This window comes from Danio aesculapii, chromosome 4 (genome assembly GCF_903798145.1).
Source record: "Danio aesculapii chromosome 4, fDanAes4.1, whole genome shotgun sequence".
Taxonomy (NCBI): Eukaryota; Metazoa; Chordata; class Actinopteri; order Cypriniformes; family Danionidae; genus Danio; species Danio aesculapii.
The window spans coordinates 30702870-30721570 of NC_079438.1; the positions used below are offsets into that span (position 1 = coordinate 30702870).

Genomic DNA, 18701 nt, shown 5'->3' on the forward strand with positions numbered 1-18701 from the left:
AACAGGCCTATCCAAAAACAAAACAGACTGTTGTGTGTTAACTCATGTTCTTTGTTATCCAGACATGGCGAGCAGTCAAGTTGAGCCACGAAGATCACTAGCCAAAACATAGACTTATATGTTACACATCGGATTTTTGCATGTTTTTTTTTTCTGGTTTATTAATGTTTATATTTAACCTACCATACAGTATATCTGGGACTCTTATATTGAAAACAAGAAATGCAGCAAATTTAAAGCTTAAAGCAACATCTCTTTTGTTGAGTTTAATTAGCATTATAATTTAGCATATATTTTATTCTAGGTTACTCTGCCTGGTGGTTTATTTTAGAATTTAATATTCTACTCCATTGTTTTGTATGTCTGTAAGAGAGGTACTGTAGCAAGCACAACAGCGAAGAGCTCAATATTTACAACCTTTCCATGTAAGGTCAATAAGGACCTTCTGATTCTGCGTTTTTCATGGGGTAATAAATGAACATATAAAACAGAGATTTTTTTAACTTACCTAAGTCACATACTTACTACGTAGTCATCAGAGAACAATTTGGATCAAAGCAGTTTAAAATCCACACAATTTTCCAGCAATAGTTCTTTTTTCCATGCTGGAACTGGTCTCTGTTCTGGGGTTGGCTGAGAGTTATACCAACACACTCACATTATTTTAATAAATGTGACGTCTGGCTACATGTTAGACACACTGTTTAGGTTTAGCTCTGTAGAGAAGGCAAGGATATCTACTCTGATCTTTCAGTACTAAGTGGAGGATTTCACAGCCTGTCAAGTAAACGTTCGGGAATAAAACCCTACTGTTTATATTAAGTGTAAAACAAGGTAGATGTTGTGCACAGTGTAGATTCCGTTTCTCTGGACCAGCAGTAGATAACAACAAATGGCATCTTGATTAGAAAAATGTAGTATCCCTATTTAATCTTACCACAGAAAAGTGTTATTATTCAAAATAAATTGTCCGAGCTACGGTGGACAGTATTAGTGACCATATATATATATAATTTGAATATTCATAAATATTTATTATTTGAAAGGTTTACTGATTTATTTATAGCTATTATACTTGTACATGATTTTATCATTTTACAGTAATGATATGAAATGTCTGTGCATACTGCCTGGTAACTATTTGGTAAGAAAAATTCAAAGTTACAAAATGCAACAGACCATGATTTTTTTATTTTATTTACAGACCAAATACTCTTTAATTTAATTTAATTTAGTATTTTTTATAAATTGTTTTATTTTTATTTTATTTGAAATTTTATTTCATGTAGATTTATGTTATTGATTTTAAAGTGTATACATTTAAATGTACACACATTACAGTAGTATGCGTTGTGTTTTCTTCTTTTTATATTGAAAAAAATATTGTTGTAATGCAACAAAGAAACAAAACGCAAAATGTTTTTTATTTACAGAACAAATACCCTTTTTAAAATTATTTTAATTTAATTTGGGATATTTTTTGTCTTTTTTATTTTATTTCATTTTTATTTTATTTTATTTTAATTTATTTATTTTAACATTTTATTTGAATTTAACTTTAGGAAGATTTTTATTGAATGCTAAAAGTCTCCTTATTTTTCTCTCTTTCTCTCTCTCTCTCTCTAGTTTGTGTGTACAGTGATAGCCATCCTCCTGCACTACTTCTACATGTGCACGTTTGCCTGGACGTTTGTGGAGGGTTTGCACATTTACCGGATGCTCACCGAAGTTCGAAACATCAACCACGGCCACATGCGCTTCTACTACGCCATTGGCTGGGGGATACCTGCTATTATTACAGGTCAGACACACACACACACACACACACACACACACACACACACACACACACACACACACACACACACACCCTCTCCAGTCAGTTCACTAATTACTATTTCATATCCACCCAACGCCCAACACCTTTGCATGTTGGTATTTGTATGCTCATGCCCAGCATATACAAGATACACACCTTCAGCTGGTGAATTTCCTTAATAGATTAGATACAAAATGTTTGTAAACCACCACATAACCATATTCATGCTGTCATGCTTGGACTCGCCCCTTGTTTTGGATGGTGTGTGTGTGTGTGAGATCCCTGTGGGAACGAGACAGGACGCCACTGTCTTCATATTACTAGCTCTCCCTCTCTTGCTCCTTTCTTTTTCTGTTTTTTCTCTCTGATGGCTCTTGCTCTCTATAATGGGTGTCACTTTCTTCACTGGCAAATGCTCAAAGCAGTGCAAAAAGCCCCTTATCTGCAGATAATAGAGACTGTCCTGACTCCTCCCGGCTCAATGAATGGCTGCCTGCTTTCTTTACAGTGTTCTGTAATTCAGGGCTCATGCTATGGGTTCAGGATTTTAACAAATTTCACTGCGATAACTCATCCTGTTGTGTTCATACTGCAGATATGATACTTCAAATTGTGCTTCTGTATAGGAAAAGTTTGCTTTGGGTCTAATATTGTGCTGCACAGAGCAAAACTTGTTTTAAATCGTCCATAACTTGGCAAATGACCATGGAATAAGTGGGATAATCAACAAGTAGCCGTGTGATAAAGATTTGAGATGCACTTTGCAAAGGTTCTTTGTCCACTTAAAATGCAATACCTCTGGTTGAGGAGTAAATTAAACACTGTAAGCACAAAAATTTGAAGCAGTTGTGGAAATCACATAAACACATTGAACAATAATAGTTTTTTTATTAGAAGGTGGAAACCAACCACCCACAATAGCAAGACCCTCATACTTTAAACTATGTCAAAATTATAAGCTATCCTGTGGAATCATTATTATTATTGTAAAAATTTCCAAAGTGCTGTTTTAAACATAATAGTTTTAGTAACTAACTTATATAATCTTTGCAATGATGACAGCAACTGACATCTTTTACTTATTTTGTTTTTGACCAGTAGTCAGCTTGAAGTTAAATTTAAAGGCTAAACTAGGTTATGGAAGTTAGGTTAATTAGGCAAGTTCTGTAGCCAAATGGAAAAAAAAAATCCTTAAGGGTAAATCATTCATTCATTTATCAGGGGTAACCACAGCGGAATGAACCGACAACTATTCCAGCATATGTTTTATGCAGCGGATGCCCTTCCAGCCCCAACCCAGTATTGCGACACACTCACACACATACACTACGGCGGCCAATTTAGTTTATTCAATTCACCTATACTGCATGTCTTTGGACTGTGGGGGAAACCGGAGCACCCGGAGGAAACCCACGGGAAGAACATGCAAACACACAGAAACGCCAGGAATCGAACCAGTGGCCTTCTTGCTGTGAGGCTACAGTGCTATTCTCTGAGCAACCGCGCTGCCTTTCAAAGGGTGATTACAAAGATTTCCAAAAGATAAAATATTATAGTAAATACTGTGAAAATGTCCTTGCTATTTTATACATCACTTGGGAAAAATATTTGTGAAAAAAAAATCAATGAGGGCTAATAATTTTGACTTCAACTATATTTTAGAAGCACAATTAAACACTCAAGAAGTGTTTTACATTTGAATAGTTAATAAGTTGTTAAAAAGAAAATTAAATGCCTAGAAACATTTAAAAACGCCCTAGAAATTGCTTAGAACAACCGTTTAGTGACATAACAAGGCCCTGGCAATCAGTCACAACATTCTATCAGGGTTAGGGTTATAGTTACCTAACCCTAACTTTTATACAGGAAATCCTGCTTTTTTTTAAGATAACATTAACAATCCTGTTTTTTGAATAGCAAGTCATATTGATTTATGCATCCCATCAGGTCTGGCTGTGGGTTTGGATCCGCAAGGATATGGCAACCCTGACTTCTGCTGGCTGTCCGTCCACGACACCCTCATCTGGAGTTTTGCGGGACCCATCGCTGTGGTAGTACTGGTGAGTCCATCCAGCAGTAATTTACTCATCCATTTAAAGGGACAAAACTGAAAATGTAGTCATCATTCACTCATCAGTCACTTGTCACTATTTGGGTTTCTTTCTTCTGTTGAATGCAAAAGATGATATTTTAACCATTGACTTCCATTGTATTTGTTTTTCCTACTATGGAAGTTAATGGTAACATTTTAAAAAATATCTTTCTATGTGCTGAACAGAAGCAGAAAACTCATAATGGTGTAAAGGAGAGTAAATATTTTTAGTTCTGAGTGAACTATCCCTTTAACTTCGAACTGTTTCGCCGTGTCCTCTCTATCCACATTAATGCAAATGTAAACCATCTTTTGAACAGGTCAACATTGTTATCTTTGTGATGGCGGCAAAGGCATCATGTGGCCGAAGACAGCGCACCTATGAGAAGGCTGGAGTCACGTAAGACATTGTTTCCATTTGTAGCATTAACTGAGGACATTTGACATGCTCTGGGGTCTGATTTATAAAATTTGCATAGAAATATTCCTAAAAGTGAACGTACACCAGAATAAATTGAAATGCATGTATTAATGATTATGGCTCAGGTGGTTTGATTAGGCCAATCTTTAAGTTAAATATGTTTACTTTGATATTCTTAGTACTATTCTTCATTTAAGTTTGTTTTCTTAAAGATCAAAACGTTTTGCTGGGGACGTTTTTTCCACCCGTCTTGTGTGTACACCATGTTTATAAATGAGATCCCTGATTTTTACTGTGGTTTATGTGTGTGTGTTCTTCAGTCCGGCTCTGCGGATGGCCTTTCTGCTCCTCTTGCTCATTAGTGCCACCTGGCTGTTGGGCTTAATGGCTGTCAACAGTGACGTCATGACTTTCCACTACCTGTTTGCCATTTTCAGCTGTCTACAGGTAAACATTGTACCGTTTCGGAATACTATTTCAATTAAGGAAAAACATCACTGCTAAGGCTGAAATAAGGCTGAAATAATATATAAAAGGCTGAAAATATATAAAAGCACTAAACAGCCATTATGTGTATGCATTCTGGAATATGGCTGTCAACTACAATGCAGATTATAGGATACATTTAATACATCGACAGGTTTTCTGGCTTGATGTTGGTGACTAAAACTAAAGAAGCTGTTAACGTATAACATTGGTGCTGTAATGCTAATTAATTAGTATACACTATTAAAATATTAATATTATATGCTAAAACATTCCTATTTTTAGAGATTTTGTACAATATAACAATTTTTTACAAGCCATGATGTCTAAATAAGGGGTTCAATTGTAAAAAAAATAATTACAAATACACATATTAACATATTAGAGCAACTGTGATGCATATTACATATTAGACAATCTGCAGATTTGCCAGTTTTGATGAAAAACAAAAACATGCTCCTCTCTTTCCTTATTAAAATGGATCTTTTCTAAATACACTTTTCCAACTCCATAGTCCACATATCAAATGTTGGTACTGCTTCAGTGTTGTAAAATAAGTTGCTTTGTAAGTAACCTTGGCAACTAATTAAAATAAGTTTTGGAATTTCTGGAATTACTAAAGACAAAAAATAAAAAGAAAAGAAAAGAAATCAACCAAAAAACATTACACAAAAGCACAAAATGCAAGATCAATATGTTATAAAATTTAAATATAATATATTAGTATGAATAAATAGTATAGTAGTGTATAAAAACAAACAAATACTAATGGAATTCTATTTCCCAGAGATGGGTTGCAGCTGGAAGGCATCCACTGCATAAAAACGTGCTGGATAAGTTGGCGGTTCATTCCGCTGTGGCGACCCCAGATTAATAAAGGGACTAAGCCGACAAGAAAACTAATGAATGATGGAATTCTATTGCTTATTTTTATTTTTCAGGGTGTATTCATTTTCTTCTTCCATATCGTGTTCAATAAAGAGGTGAGGAAAAATCTAAAGAACGTTTTCACTGGAAAGAAACAGTTAGCGGATGAATCCAGCACCACACGCACAACCCTACTGACGGTAAGTTGGATCACATATAAATAAGCTGGAACATATATAAACGATTAAATATCTATATATGTATGCGTTTGAGCTGCAAAAAAGTTTTTTTAACATAATTTTTAACATTTCTTTTTTACTAATACAAATATATAACATTCTTAAATTCAGGTTACATTTACTTGAGATATTATGAGGAAAAAAAATCATCCTAATAATTACATTAATGATTATTACTATTATACATCACAAAATGTCATGTGTTAATGATTTATCAAAAAAGATATATCTGCTAGTGGGCCAAAAATTTCATTTGATTTTTGAATTAAACTTATTATTCATATCCCATTGGCAGATATTTGTTGTTTTAAACATAATAAATAATGATTAAAAATGAATAAATAAATAAATACAACTAAATATATAAAGTAATTTTACTTCTAAAGTTGATGTACAGTTGAATTATTAATTTTAATATATATATATATATATATATATATATATATATATATATATATATATATATATATATATATATATATATATATATATATATATATATATATTAATTAATATACATTAAAATTCTTTTTCAAATATTTCCTAACTGATTTTTAACAAAGCAAGGCAAATTCCACAGTATTTCCTCTAATATTTTTGTTCTACTGGTGGAAAGTTAGACTTTTTTATTTTGCAGTTTTGAGATTTTTTTTGTTTTAAATAATTTATTCACGGTAACAAAAACGCTTCTAAGACAGCACTGATATACGTCCGGGTAAAGAGAATTCTGGGATACTTTAGTATTTAGTATTGTGGTTATCACTGTTGTCTCACAGCAAGAATGTCGCTGGTTAGAGTCCCGGCTGGGCCAGTTCTACTGGGAAAGTTTGATTTTTTTTTTATTTTGCAGTTTTGAGATTTTTTTGTTTTAAATCATTGGTTGGGTCAATATTATTAGCCCCCTTAAGGGCTTTTTTTTTCTTCTTCTTTTTATTTGATTAATTAATCATTAACAGCACATAGGAATTTTTTTTTTTAATGGCCTAATAATTGTCAATTTTTTTCAAATGTTTGGATATTAATAGTGTAAAACCAGATACAGCAGAAACTGATGCACTCAGTGTATGTCAGTTTATCACTAAGCCCTGCTAATTAAGTAATTTGCACACAATAAAAAAGCAATTTCCCATCATTTGCGATCAAAGAGAGATGTTTTCTATGAAGTGGTGTGGCATTTGTAAACTTGATTTATAGTACTGTGCTCTTTCTCTGTGTGTAGCGAACGCTGAACTGTAATAACACGTATATGGAGGATGGAGCGATGTTCCGCTCTGCTATCGGCGAGTCTACGGTGTCTTTAGAGAGCACAGTCAGGTCAGCCAAGAGTCACAGCAGCTACTTTACTTACACACACAGGTAACATGCTAATGCTGGGCACGCTGCTACATTTCACTTCTCTACTTGACTGTTTTCAGTCACTCTTTCTATCTTATTGAAATGACTTTTCTTTTTTAGATGCATGAGCAAAAGTGCATGGCTTCTGCTTTGCAATAACATACACAAATATACATGGATGAATGTTACGCATGATTATTTTTTTCAGTAACACTTTAATTTAAGGTGACGTGGTTACTATTAATATTGCAATTGCAATGAATTATGCAGAAATACATGTAACTAGTGCTAAACCCAACCTCAACCATATAGTCAGTACATGTAATTAATTAATATTAGTAGTTATTGAATAGTTGCACTGCAATTACAGTACGTCACTTTAAAATAAAATGTAACCCATTTTTCTTATTGTGTAAACTGAATGCAACCCTGTAACATCTGTGCATGCTCTGTTTATAAATAGTAGTTATCAAAGCACTTCACGTTGGGCCTCATTTATCAATCCGACATAGTAACAAGCGCAGAAATCAGCTAACGACAAGGTTCTTTTGTGATTTATTAAACATTTGTATGCAGACAATCCTATTGTATGAACGAATGCTTCATCTTGAAAGTAAATGCTAATGTGCGCCACATAAGCATGGCATCATTTAACATCATTTATTTAATCATTATTTTTGAATATTAATGAAAGTGATCTTACACCAAAACAACTGTTAACCATGTTTTGAACAATTTAACTCATAAGTAGACCCATACTAAAGCCTAGTATAATATCAATGGAAAAATGACAAATCACACTGAAATCTCAATTTTCGCTGGTTAAATAACAGACAAAAAAATATAAATGATAGTAGTTGTTGTATTTTAGACAACCAAACATGTAAGAAGACATTCATGCTAGTAGAAAAATCTTGCGCACTTCAGCTGAGACTAGATGTGAGATTTGATCGTAGCTACCGCTCACGTCTATCCAAAGATTTGCATTCAAATGACCGTACACTCACTTTTCTATCACACCATTGTTTATTAAATGAGGCCCAATGTGTGTAAATAATGGACATTTTCTGACAAGATTCATATAATGATGTTTGTTATTTTGTATGACAAGATGTGACTCTCAGTAAAAAATGCTGGGTTTCATGCAGTCGATTTGTGTTAGGACAACTTGAAAGGAACTAGGGTCAGGGTTTTATGTTATAATATTAGGGTTTTATGTTATAATCATTTTATGTTTAAATTAAATTAAGTTGTCCCCATAAAAACCTAAAGAATTGTGTTGTTTCAGCTCATTTTAAATAAGTTGTTTGAGCAAGCAGCAAAATATATATTTTTTGAGTCCTACAAGTCATTAGGATAGCTAATTAGCACACTGTTATTAGCACACTAATGAGTACACACTAGTGAAACTAAGCTTTTCCATAGTTTTTTGCTGTATAATATACCTATTTTAACTAGCCAAATGTACTGTATAAAATCATTAATGCAGAATATCTATATTTTTATAACCTACTGGCCTGGAATACAGCGATACAGCATTTCTGTGGATCCATGTTAAACAGATAATTTTGACAAAGTTGTCACTCCCATGCAAAACATTTTTAATAATGCAAAGTAGCTATGTAAACGCATCATAAAATAAACTAAAACCAATAGAAAAAATGGTAATATAAACAAGGCTGGAATGAAAACAAATGTAAATATTACGTGAAAAACTTGAAAACCTCTCTTAGCAGTTCTAGTACGAGTACTAGCATGAGATGGGTAATTTCTCACTTAGATTTCCCACTGGAATCTAGTGGCAACTAGAGGTCATGCGTTTCGCATGTGTGCTGTATCTCATCCTCCTCCTTTGACTCCTACACAGGGATGAATTGGGTCAGAAGCCCAGTGTTTCTGGAAACGCTAAAGCTGGACTCACGGACATTGATGGCTCACTCTTCCGTAATGGCACTAAAGCAGACGGTAAGAAAAATACTTCCAAGACAGCACTGAAGAATGTTTAGAGTCCGGGTAACAAGAATTCTGGGATACTTTAGTATTTAGTATAAATAGATAAATTAGGTATTATATCTAATACAAATTATATAGAAATGTATATGTAAATATTTTGGTTTTGTATTTTACACATTTTTACAACATACATAAAACATGTTGATAAATGTAATGTAATATTAACATGATGGTGTGTGTTTTCAGACTCAGATTCAGACAGCGAGCTCTCCGTGGATGAACACAGCAGTTCATATGCATCCTCACACTCATCTGACAGCGAGGACGAAGACATCGACATGCAGCCAAAGTGGAATAATGAGAGACAACCGCTACACAGCACTCCAAAGGGCACAAAAGAAGGTATTTAGCTTGGTATTACATTAAATGGGACGATCATGAACATTTTCATGTTATGATAGTTTAAAGGGACTTTTGATTTTGAATAAGACAGCTCAAATACATTCGGTGAACTTTTACACCATTATAAAGCCGTCTTGTTTAAATCTGGTTTGTTTAAAAATCAGTGCCTGATTGAGATATGATAAAACGTGGGTTTCACATTGGACAAAAAGCACCATGCCATGTTTTTAAAATATAAAAATGTATTTTACCACAGTATTTTTTGGATTTTCTGTGCTCGCCTGCTGCTCCTGATGGTGCTTGCGTTTAAACTGACTTTTACCTTCTTTGCCACTCGAACAACTAAATGAATGCTTAGGTCTATTAAATGGACTATATTTTGATTAAATTACATTGTCAGTGCTGTAAAAAGAACCTCAAGAAATTCAAAATAGTCACGTCAAGCTTTCGCCAGGAAATTCAACCTTTTATCAGTTGCTGAAATACACTTGCTGTGTGTATAGCCCATTGAATCCATTAGAAAATGTGAAAAAAAGCAACCCACTCACTTTTTTTGGTCACACTTTATTTGAAGGTGTCCTTGTTACAGTGCAACTATTCATTTCACTACTGAACAATATTAATTACATGTGGTTAGGGTTAGGATGCGGTTTAGGTTTAGTTGCATGTAATTAAGCATAAGTAATTGTAGTCACTATTGGAAGTACATGACATACGTAACTTCTTGAAGATTCTTTGTTTTAATAAGCTTATTCTGCAACCACAAGAATGGGATATTAATTCATTTTACCATCAATGATGATGCTGCCTTACAGTACGTATGATGGTCAGTTCTGAGGTCAATTTTAAAACGTGAGCTCCTGTATGTCGATTTATCTAGAGCCGTAATAGTTTATAAATTCTTTAATTACGGATTAATGACAGAAACTAAAACAGCAGAATGACATACACACTAATCTGCACATTAATTAGTCAAAAGATGGCGCTAACCTACGTATTATTCATTCACAAGTTGACACCAAACATTCAAAAAACGTTGTGTGACAGTCAAGCAGATAAATATGAATGTGGATGTATGTATATTGATGTTAACATATTCACTGATGGTTAAACTATCGGTTGTTATCTCGGAATAACATACCGTGGAATGACACGACTGACCAATAAGAATCAAGTATTCCAGACAGCCATGTAATAAACATGGTTAACATGCAGTTATACAGTATATAATGTGCTTTCCAAACAACGGTAATGTTTATGTGCACAATAGATTTCCAATGAAGTGTATTTGTGGATTAAGTTTTTGTGTTGTCCTTGAAGTCCATCATCTCTTCCGAGTCCTTGTAGTGTATTCATTCTAATATAATAATCAGCTTTACTCTTCAAAAACTACAGAAACGTGTCTAGTAACCGTTCTGAAATATTCTGGTTTAGTCTGGAAGCTGTAAACTCTTCATGTTTATCTTTGTCTGATAGTTTAAATATGTAAGGCTTTAATTCATTATTGGTCATTTGTGAAATATTGGCTGCCTGATATTTGCTCTTTTTGTCTGAAAAGAGTGTGCAAGATCTGCCCTCTTCTGTAAAACAGCAGCTTATTTGGATGTAAGGAGGCACACACAAAAAAACGGTGTGTTTTTTGCCGACACCAAAACAGGGGCCAATTTTTCAAACCATAATAAATGATTGGTGTGGTATTTTGAACTGAAACTTCACAGGCACATCCTGTACACATTAAAAATTTATTTTATGAAATATTTTATTTTACTAAAAAGTCCTAATATGTCACCTTTAAAGAGCAATTTCACACAAAAATGCTAATTCTGTCATCATAACATGTCACAAAAGAATACTTTTCACAAAAGAAGATATTTTAATGAATGCTGGTTGATGGTACCCATTGACTTCCATAGTAATTTTTTTACCTACTATAAAAACAGCATTTTTCATTCTTTTCATTTTTCATCTTCTTCTGTGTTCAACAGATGAAAGAAACTCAAAGATTTAAAAACACACGAGGGAGAATAAATGTGGCAATTTTCATTTTTGAATGAGCTATTACTTGAAAAAACAGATTTTTTTTTGTTATAGAATTATCAAATAGTATTTTCCTCTCCTTCTGTCTTTCAGTGGACACAGTGTCCAATCACGTGAAGCCGTACTGGCCAACTGAAGCCATGACAGCCAGTGACAGTGAAGATCCTGGAGGAGCAGAGAGGCTGAGAGTGGAGACCAAAGTTAACGTGGAGCTCCATCAGGAGAATAAACTCAATCATATAGGAGAGAGCGCTCAGGACAAAGAACAGCCAACACCGTCCATACAAGCCAACAGCAACCACCAGCCTGAACAGAGGAAGGGTGAGAGTGATTAGTGGACATTTAGGTTAACTTTAGTGTTATTACTGTTATTAATAACCATCATGGTGAGAAAAAAAAAATCATACATTTACTCAATCATTTATAAATAAAGAAAATTTGAATTATTATTTAATATTATTATTATTATCATTATTATTATTCATTCATATGATTATTATTATTATTTATTCATAATAATAATAATAATAATAATAATAATAATAATTATTATTATTATTATTATTATTAATTCATTCATATTATTATTATTATTATTATTATTATTATTATTATTATTATTATTATTATTATTATTATTAATTCATTCATATTATTATTATTATTATTATTATTATTATTATTATTATTATTATTATTATTATTATTATTAATAACAATAATAATAATATTAATAATAATAATAATAATAATAATAATGTTATTTATTCAAATCACCCTTAAGAACTAACTGAAATAGAATAGTTTTTTATACAATTAAAAATAACTTGATTTAAATAAAAATTGTATATAATACTTTAATTAGAATGACCTTTTATTGTCATATTTTCCATTTTCAGGTTTTGATGAGTGTTTTGTATTTTAATTAGTTTTTTTTTTTTTGTGTGTGTTTTGTGTTTTTTTTTTTGTAAATTTAAATTAGTTTATTATTACTATTACCAGTGTTGGGCAAGCTACGTGAAAAATGTAGTGAAATGTATGTGACTCTACTTAAATGTAGTGAATGTAGTGACTCTACTTAAAATATAGCTTAACTACACTAAAAGCTACATCCTGGGAAAAGTAGCAAGCTAAGCTAAAAGCTACTTTTCAAAAGCTAAGCTATATACATCTAAGCTATTGTTGTCATTTTCATTTTTTAAACAAAGCAACTTAAAACCAAGCCAATCATATGTTAGAGATCAATAAAACTGTCAATAAAACATATGAGGCAGAATTGTTCAGTTCAATTATTTACCGTAGATAATATGTTGATCCAAACGGAAACAAATATACAATATAACAGCAAAAACAAAAAATCCAATAAAACCAGCTATTACACATTTAAAATACTATAGTAATGTATAGTAAAGGGAAATATTTAGGAATAAGCTTTATATTGTTTATATTGATACAACTCTTTATTGATAAATTACACTAAATAATGTAGTGTCATTAGTAACTATCATGAGCTAATAGTATACTGTAGCCTTTACTACAGTAAAATATATAAAGTAAAAGTACCACAACAAATCAATTCACTTGGGCACATTTGCAGGACAAACTATAAGTTAATTTAAAACCAACTCAACTAACAAAAGACATTTAAACATTAAATCAGCTTTAACAAAAGCACAGCATCAGAATTAACGTTATTGCATCTTAACATGTTCTTCTCGAGGTATAGTCACGAGGAATCCTGCTTCAGAAATCACTCCTATCCCTCAGTCATCTTTTCTTACAAGCAAGTTTCTCTAGCCTAATTGGTTAGCGACGTCACTGACTGAAGCGAGAGGTGGCAGTACTGCACCAAAAGGTTTGTTATCGACTATTGTAAAACAGGAATCAGAAGAAATCATCATTCTCGGCATCATATGGATTTAATTTTATTGGCTAGACACCGGCCTCACAGCTCTGTAAATGTCAGTGGCGTCACTTATTGATCCGTGATTGGTAAATGTAGCTTGTGTGGACACTACAGCGATACTTGACTAAACAAATAGCTTCACTACTGAAAAGCTTTTTGATTTAGAAAGTAACGATGCTACCGCCACGCTACTGAGAAATGTAGTTAAGTTAGTAGCATCACTACTTGTAGTGACGCTACTGCCCAACACTGATTATTACTAATATAATTATTTTTTATAAATTTTTTTGTTGTTGTTGTTTATTCTTTTGTTGTTGCTATTTTAGTACATCAAGTGTAACTAAAGAAACCTGAAACTGAATAGTTGTACAAACTTTATTTCAGTCAAAACATTCAAGTTTTAATGTTAATTATAATAACTTAATCTTAAATAAAAATCACATACGCAGGTTTTTATTTATATTTTTTGAATAATGCCTAAACAAGCATTCATGTGACCTGATATTCCCATGTACTTTCTTCTCACAGGTATTCTGAAGAATAAGATCACATATCCACCTCCGCTGACAGACAAAAACATGAAAAACAAACTTCGGGAGAAATTATCAGACTACAATCCCCCCACCATTTCCTCCAGAGCGCCCTCTATAACCTCTAATGATGGGGGCAATGGACACAACGTCTTGATCAAGCCCCCTCGGCCACCGGTTCCTCCACGAGAACATCTGAACGGCATGGCCATGAATCTGAAATCAGCCACTGTTAATGGAGGAAACCAGTCAGACTCTGAGTAAGATTTTTTTTTTTGTCTGCGTTCTACCTTTCTTCACCCAAACCTACCCTTTTTTGGTTTATTTTTAGTAGTGAATTGAAAATCAAAAGCATAATTTGGTAATAAAATGCAATGAGATACATAATTACCCCAAATTTTAACCTAAAGGGCTTTATTCGAAAACAACCGTCTGGATGTGCTTTATGCCTGCTTATTATATAGATAAATTCCACAAAACATTTGTAAAAATTAGACACAAAATCAGTCATAATAATTTATTAATTAAATGCAAAGCGAATAGAAATGAAAATTGCTGAATGGAGCATACACTAACATGTGGGTTTTAATTAGTCACAAGAAGGCACCAAATTTGAATTTGAAAATATTTATTGATGATTTAAAGTGAGCCTGTATTGTCAGTTTTTTTATTGTTATCTGATAATAGCTAGCCTGATCTAACAAGTAAACTATTTTACGTATTGTCAAAAAAGTGGCTAATTTGTATGAGTTGATACAATTTTTTAAAGGAAGTGTGTGCCCAAACAACACCTCTAAACCTACCCCTCATTAGTGGATGAGCAAATAGTGTACAAATTTAAAATGTACAAACGTGATCGTATAAATTAATACAAATCAGAATCATGTAGTACAGAGAGCCTCGTGTTAAACTTGCATATTTTTTATATGTTTTTGAAACCCAAACCTTCGGCTTCTGTGCAGCTCTTCGGAAAGCGAACATAAATAAAAATGGCTGAATGGAGCATACACTAACCTGTGTATTTAATTAAGTCACAAGATGGCGCCAAACAGTAAAATAAACAGCGTCATCACAGACAAGCATATAAATATGAACATATTCATTGACAGTCACAATGATTTGAAGTGAGCCTGTATTGTTAGTTTCAGCGGTTGTTATCTGGAAATAATCAGCCCGATCTCATGATGAAACGTAACTATTTTACGTATTATCAGAAAAGTGGCTGATTTGTATGAGCTGATACAATTTTTAAAAGGAAGTGTGTGCTCAAACACCACCCCTAAACCTACCCCTCATTAGGGGATGAGCAAATATTGTACGAATTTCAAATGTACAAATGAGATCTTACAAATTAATACGAATTAGCCACTAAATCAAAAAGTTACAAACTGTCTTGAGATTGGATAGTCGTGTCTGACCAATCAGAATCACGTATTCCAGAGAGCCTCGTAATAAACGTGCATTTTTTTGCATTTTTTGAAATCCAAACCTTCAGCTTCTACAACTCTTCGAAAAGCGAACATACATAAAAATGGCTGATGTTGGCATACACTAACCTGTGTATTTTATTAAGTCACAAAATGGCGCCAAACAATAAAAAAAACAGTGTCATCACATACAAGCATATAACTATAAACATGTTCATTGATGGTCACAATGATTTGAAGTGAGTCTGTATTGTTAGTTTCAGCGGTTGTTATCTGGGAATAGTCAGTCCAATCTCACAAGGAAACGTAACTATTTTACGTATTGTCAAAAAAGTGGCTAATTCGTATGAATTTATATGATTTTTTAAATGACGCTTGTCCTCAAACACCACCCGTAAACCCACCCCTCATTAGGGGATGAGCAAATTGTGTACAAATTTAAAATGTACAAATGTGATCGTATGAATGAATACAAATTAGCCACTAAATCAAAAAGTTACAAACTTGAGATTAGAATGTCCTGTCTGACCAATCAGAATCACGTATTGCACTTTTTGCCTATTTTTGAAACCTAAAACGTCTGATTCTGTTCAGCTCTTTGCTATGCGAACAGAAATGAAAATGGCTGAATGGAGCATACACTAACCTGTGTGCTATTCAGTCACAAGATGGCGCCAAACATGTTAAAAACATGACGTGATTTTCAGAGTTCGTTTTTTTCTTTTTGCATGTTTTTGAAACCCAAACCTTCTGATTCTGTTCAGCTCTTTGTGTCTGTTGGCGCATGCTTACAGAAGCAAAGAACGTCTTGTTTTGCACCTGTTGTTCACGTGGCATGCGGCTGCTGTACTTGGCCTGCATTTCGGCCCAAACACCCTCCTAACCCGCATGTATCCTCCTTCCCTTTTCTCTCTCTTTCTGCTCACCACAGCGGCAGTAATGAAACATCAATCTGACCCAGCAGGAAACCCAAGGAACCTCTGCCCTCATGAGGGAGGAATACCAGTCTGAACTGCGGGAGGAATGTGGGAAGCCAAGTCGAATTACCCAAAGAGTCCTCTGTAGGTGCACCTTGCTCTCCAGCATGTCCCTGGGGTCCAGGCTCCACTGGAGAACAGTATTACTGCAGACGTCTGGCTGTTAAGCGAACTGATAAGGGAAAGTAAAGGGAATGTATCGAAATACACAAGACTTTATGGAAACTGTGCCAAAACGCTAAACGTAGGACTACAACCACTCCCAGAATGCTGAGCGACACACTCTTACCGAGTGCCTTTGAAGTGGATTCCAAGAGACGCGTAATAAGACTGTGTAATTTCACCACTAGTGCTTCTTAAAGCAAATGTGCACACAATTCACAGAAGGCTGGAACTTTGTAGAGACTTTTTTTTTAACGATTATGAAACGTAAATCACAGAATGCTGAAATTTTCACCAAGTGCCCTGCTCGGCCCGTCCTCATAGAGGAGATCCATCTTTTAACTAATATCTTCCTCTTGTAATTAATTGTATATAACTTGTTGTTGTTGTTGTTGTGAATTTGTAATATTTTGTGGCACATTTGTATATTAAAAAACATTTTTAATAACATTTAATGCAGGATTTTTATGTGGTTAGATCACAGATGTTTTGTACTTGATTTGCTGAGTAATTTTTTTTTTTCTGGTGCTGTTCGTCCCAAAACACTAGACTTAAAAGTCCATTATGAACACGGTTGTTCAACACTGATAATATTTGGTGTACAGTGAAGACATGGCTCTTAGACTTAAGGAAATTGCAATTAATGTTTTGTTTTGCAATCAAATGTTGGTTCATAATTCATATTCCAAAGAAGTTACGGTGAAAAAGACCTTGCAGGTGTTTTTAAATCATTTCTCATATCAAAATGACACTGGATTTCTGTTAGCTGTATTTATTTTTATGTGTTGAGACACTGGACGGATATTGAAGCTGTAAAAATAAATGCTCTCTGAATTTGTATCTTTGTTGTATATTTTCAGATTTTTTTTTTCTTCAAACACAAACTTCAGGGGTTCAGGTGTAAAGTGGACATGCTAAAACTTGTTTTTGTAAGTCTTATTTAAGTTTAAAGATCAGATTCAGAATATGGTGTTAAAAATAAATATTACATAATATATTATATAATTATATTATATATATTATATAATATACAGTGTAGAAACTCTAATGAGTAATATATAAAAATAAATAAATAAATATATATATACATATACAGTTGGCGTCGAAATTATTAGCCCCCCTAAATTATTAGCCCCCCTGTTTATTTTTTTCCCCATTTCTGTTTAACATAGAGATTTTTTTTCAACATATTTCTAAACTATAGTTTTGACAACTCATTTGCCATGATGACAGAAAATAATATTTTACTAGATATTTTTCAAGACACTTACATACAGCTTAGAGTGACATTTAAAGGCTTAACTAGATTATTTAGGTTAACTAGGCAGGTTAGGGTAATTAGGCAAGTTATTGTATAACAATGGTTTGTTCTGTAGACTATCGAAAAAAATATATAGCTTAAAGGGGCTAATAATTTTGACCTTTAAATGGTTCATAAAAAAAAAATTAATCTGTTTTTATTCTAGCTCAAACAAATAAGACTTTCTCCAGTAGAAAAAATATTATCAGACATACTGTGAAATTTTCCGTGTTCTGTTAAACATAATTTGGGAAATATTTAAAAAAGAAAAAAACATTCAAAGGGGGGCTAATTATTCTGACATCAACTGTATATATATACATATATATATATATATATATATATATATATATATATATATATATATATATATATATATATATATATATATATATATATATATATACATTTACATTTAGTCATTTAGCAGACGCTTTTATCCAAAGCGACTTACAAATGAGGACAAGGAAGCAATTCACACAACTATAAGAGCAGCAGTGAACAAGTGCTATAGACAAGTTTCAGGTGTGTAAAGTCTAAGAAGCAAAGCATTAGTAAAGTTTTTTTTTTTTTTTTTTTTTTTTTTTTTTTTTTTTTTTGGAGAGAGAGAGAGAGAGAGAGAGGGCACAGTTAGTGGTATAGCCAGAGAGGCAGTTGCAGATTAGGAAGGAAAGTGGAGACTAAACAGTTGCGTTTTTAGTCGTTTCTTGAAGACAGCAAGTGACTCTGCTGTTCTGATGTAGTTAGG

The 18701-nt window shown here is 33.1% G+C and overlaps 1 protein-coding gene across 7 annotated transcripts in view; it reads left to right on the forward strand.

The window, feature by feature from the left end:
- Nucleotides 1-17493, forward strand: part of celsr1a (cadherin EGF LAG seven-pass G-type receptor 1a) — a 141293-nt gene extending 123800 nt beyond the window's left edge. For 4 of the 7 annotated variants that reach the window (XM_056455433.1, XM_056455435.1, XM_056455437.1 and 1 more), the window contains 11 exons: nt 1627-1801; nt 3767-3879; nt 4232-4311; nt 4653-4779; nt 5760-5885; nt 7144-7280; nt 9127-9224; nt 9459-9614; nt 11745-11972; nt 14086-14347; nt 16479-17493. In XM_056455433.1, the coding sequence (XP_056311408.1) occupies nt 1627-1801; nt 3767-3879; nt 4232-4311; nt 4653-4779; nt 5760-5885; nt 7144-7280; nt 9127-9224; nt 9459-9614; nt 11745-11972; nt 14086-14347; nt 16479-16506 (1530 nt within the window). In that variant the 3' untranslated portion in view covers nt 16507-17493. Of the gene's footprint in view, nt 1-1626; nt 1802-3766; nt 3880-4231; nt 4312-4652; nt 4780-5759; nt 5886-7143; nt 7281-9126; nt 9225-9458; nt 9615-11744; nt 11973-14085; nt 14348-16445 lie in introns of all 7 variants that reach the window. The other 3 variants (XM_056455434.1, XM_056455439.1, XM_056455436.1) reach the window with 2 other exon arrangements.
- The last annotated feature ends 1208 nt before the right edge of the window (nt 17494-18701 follow it).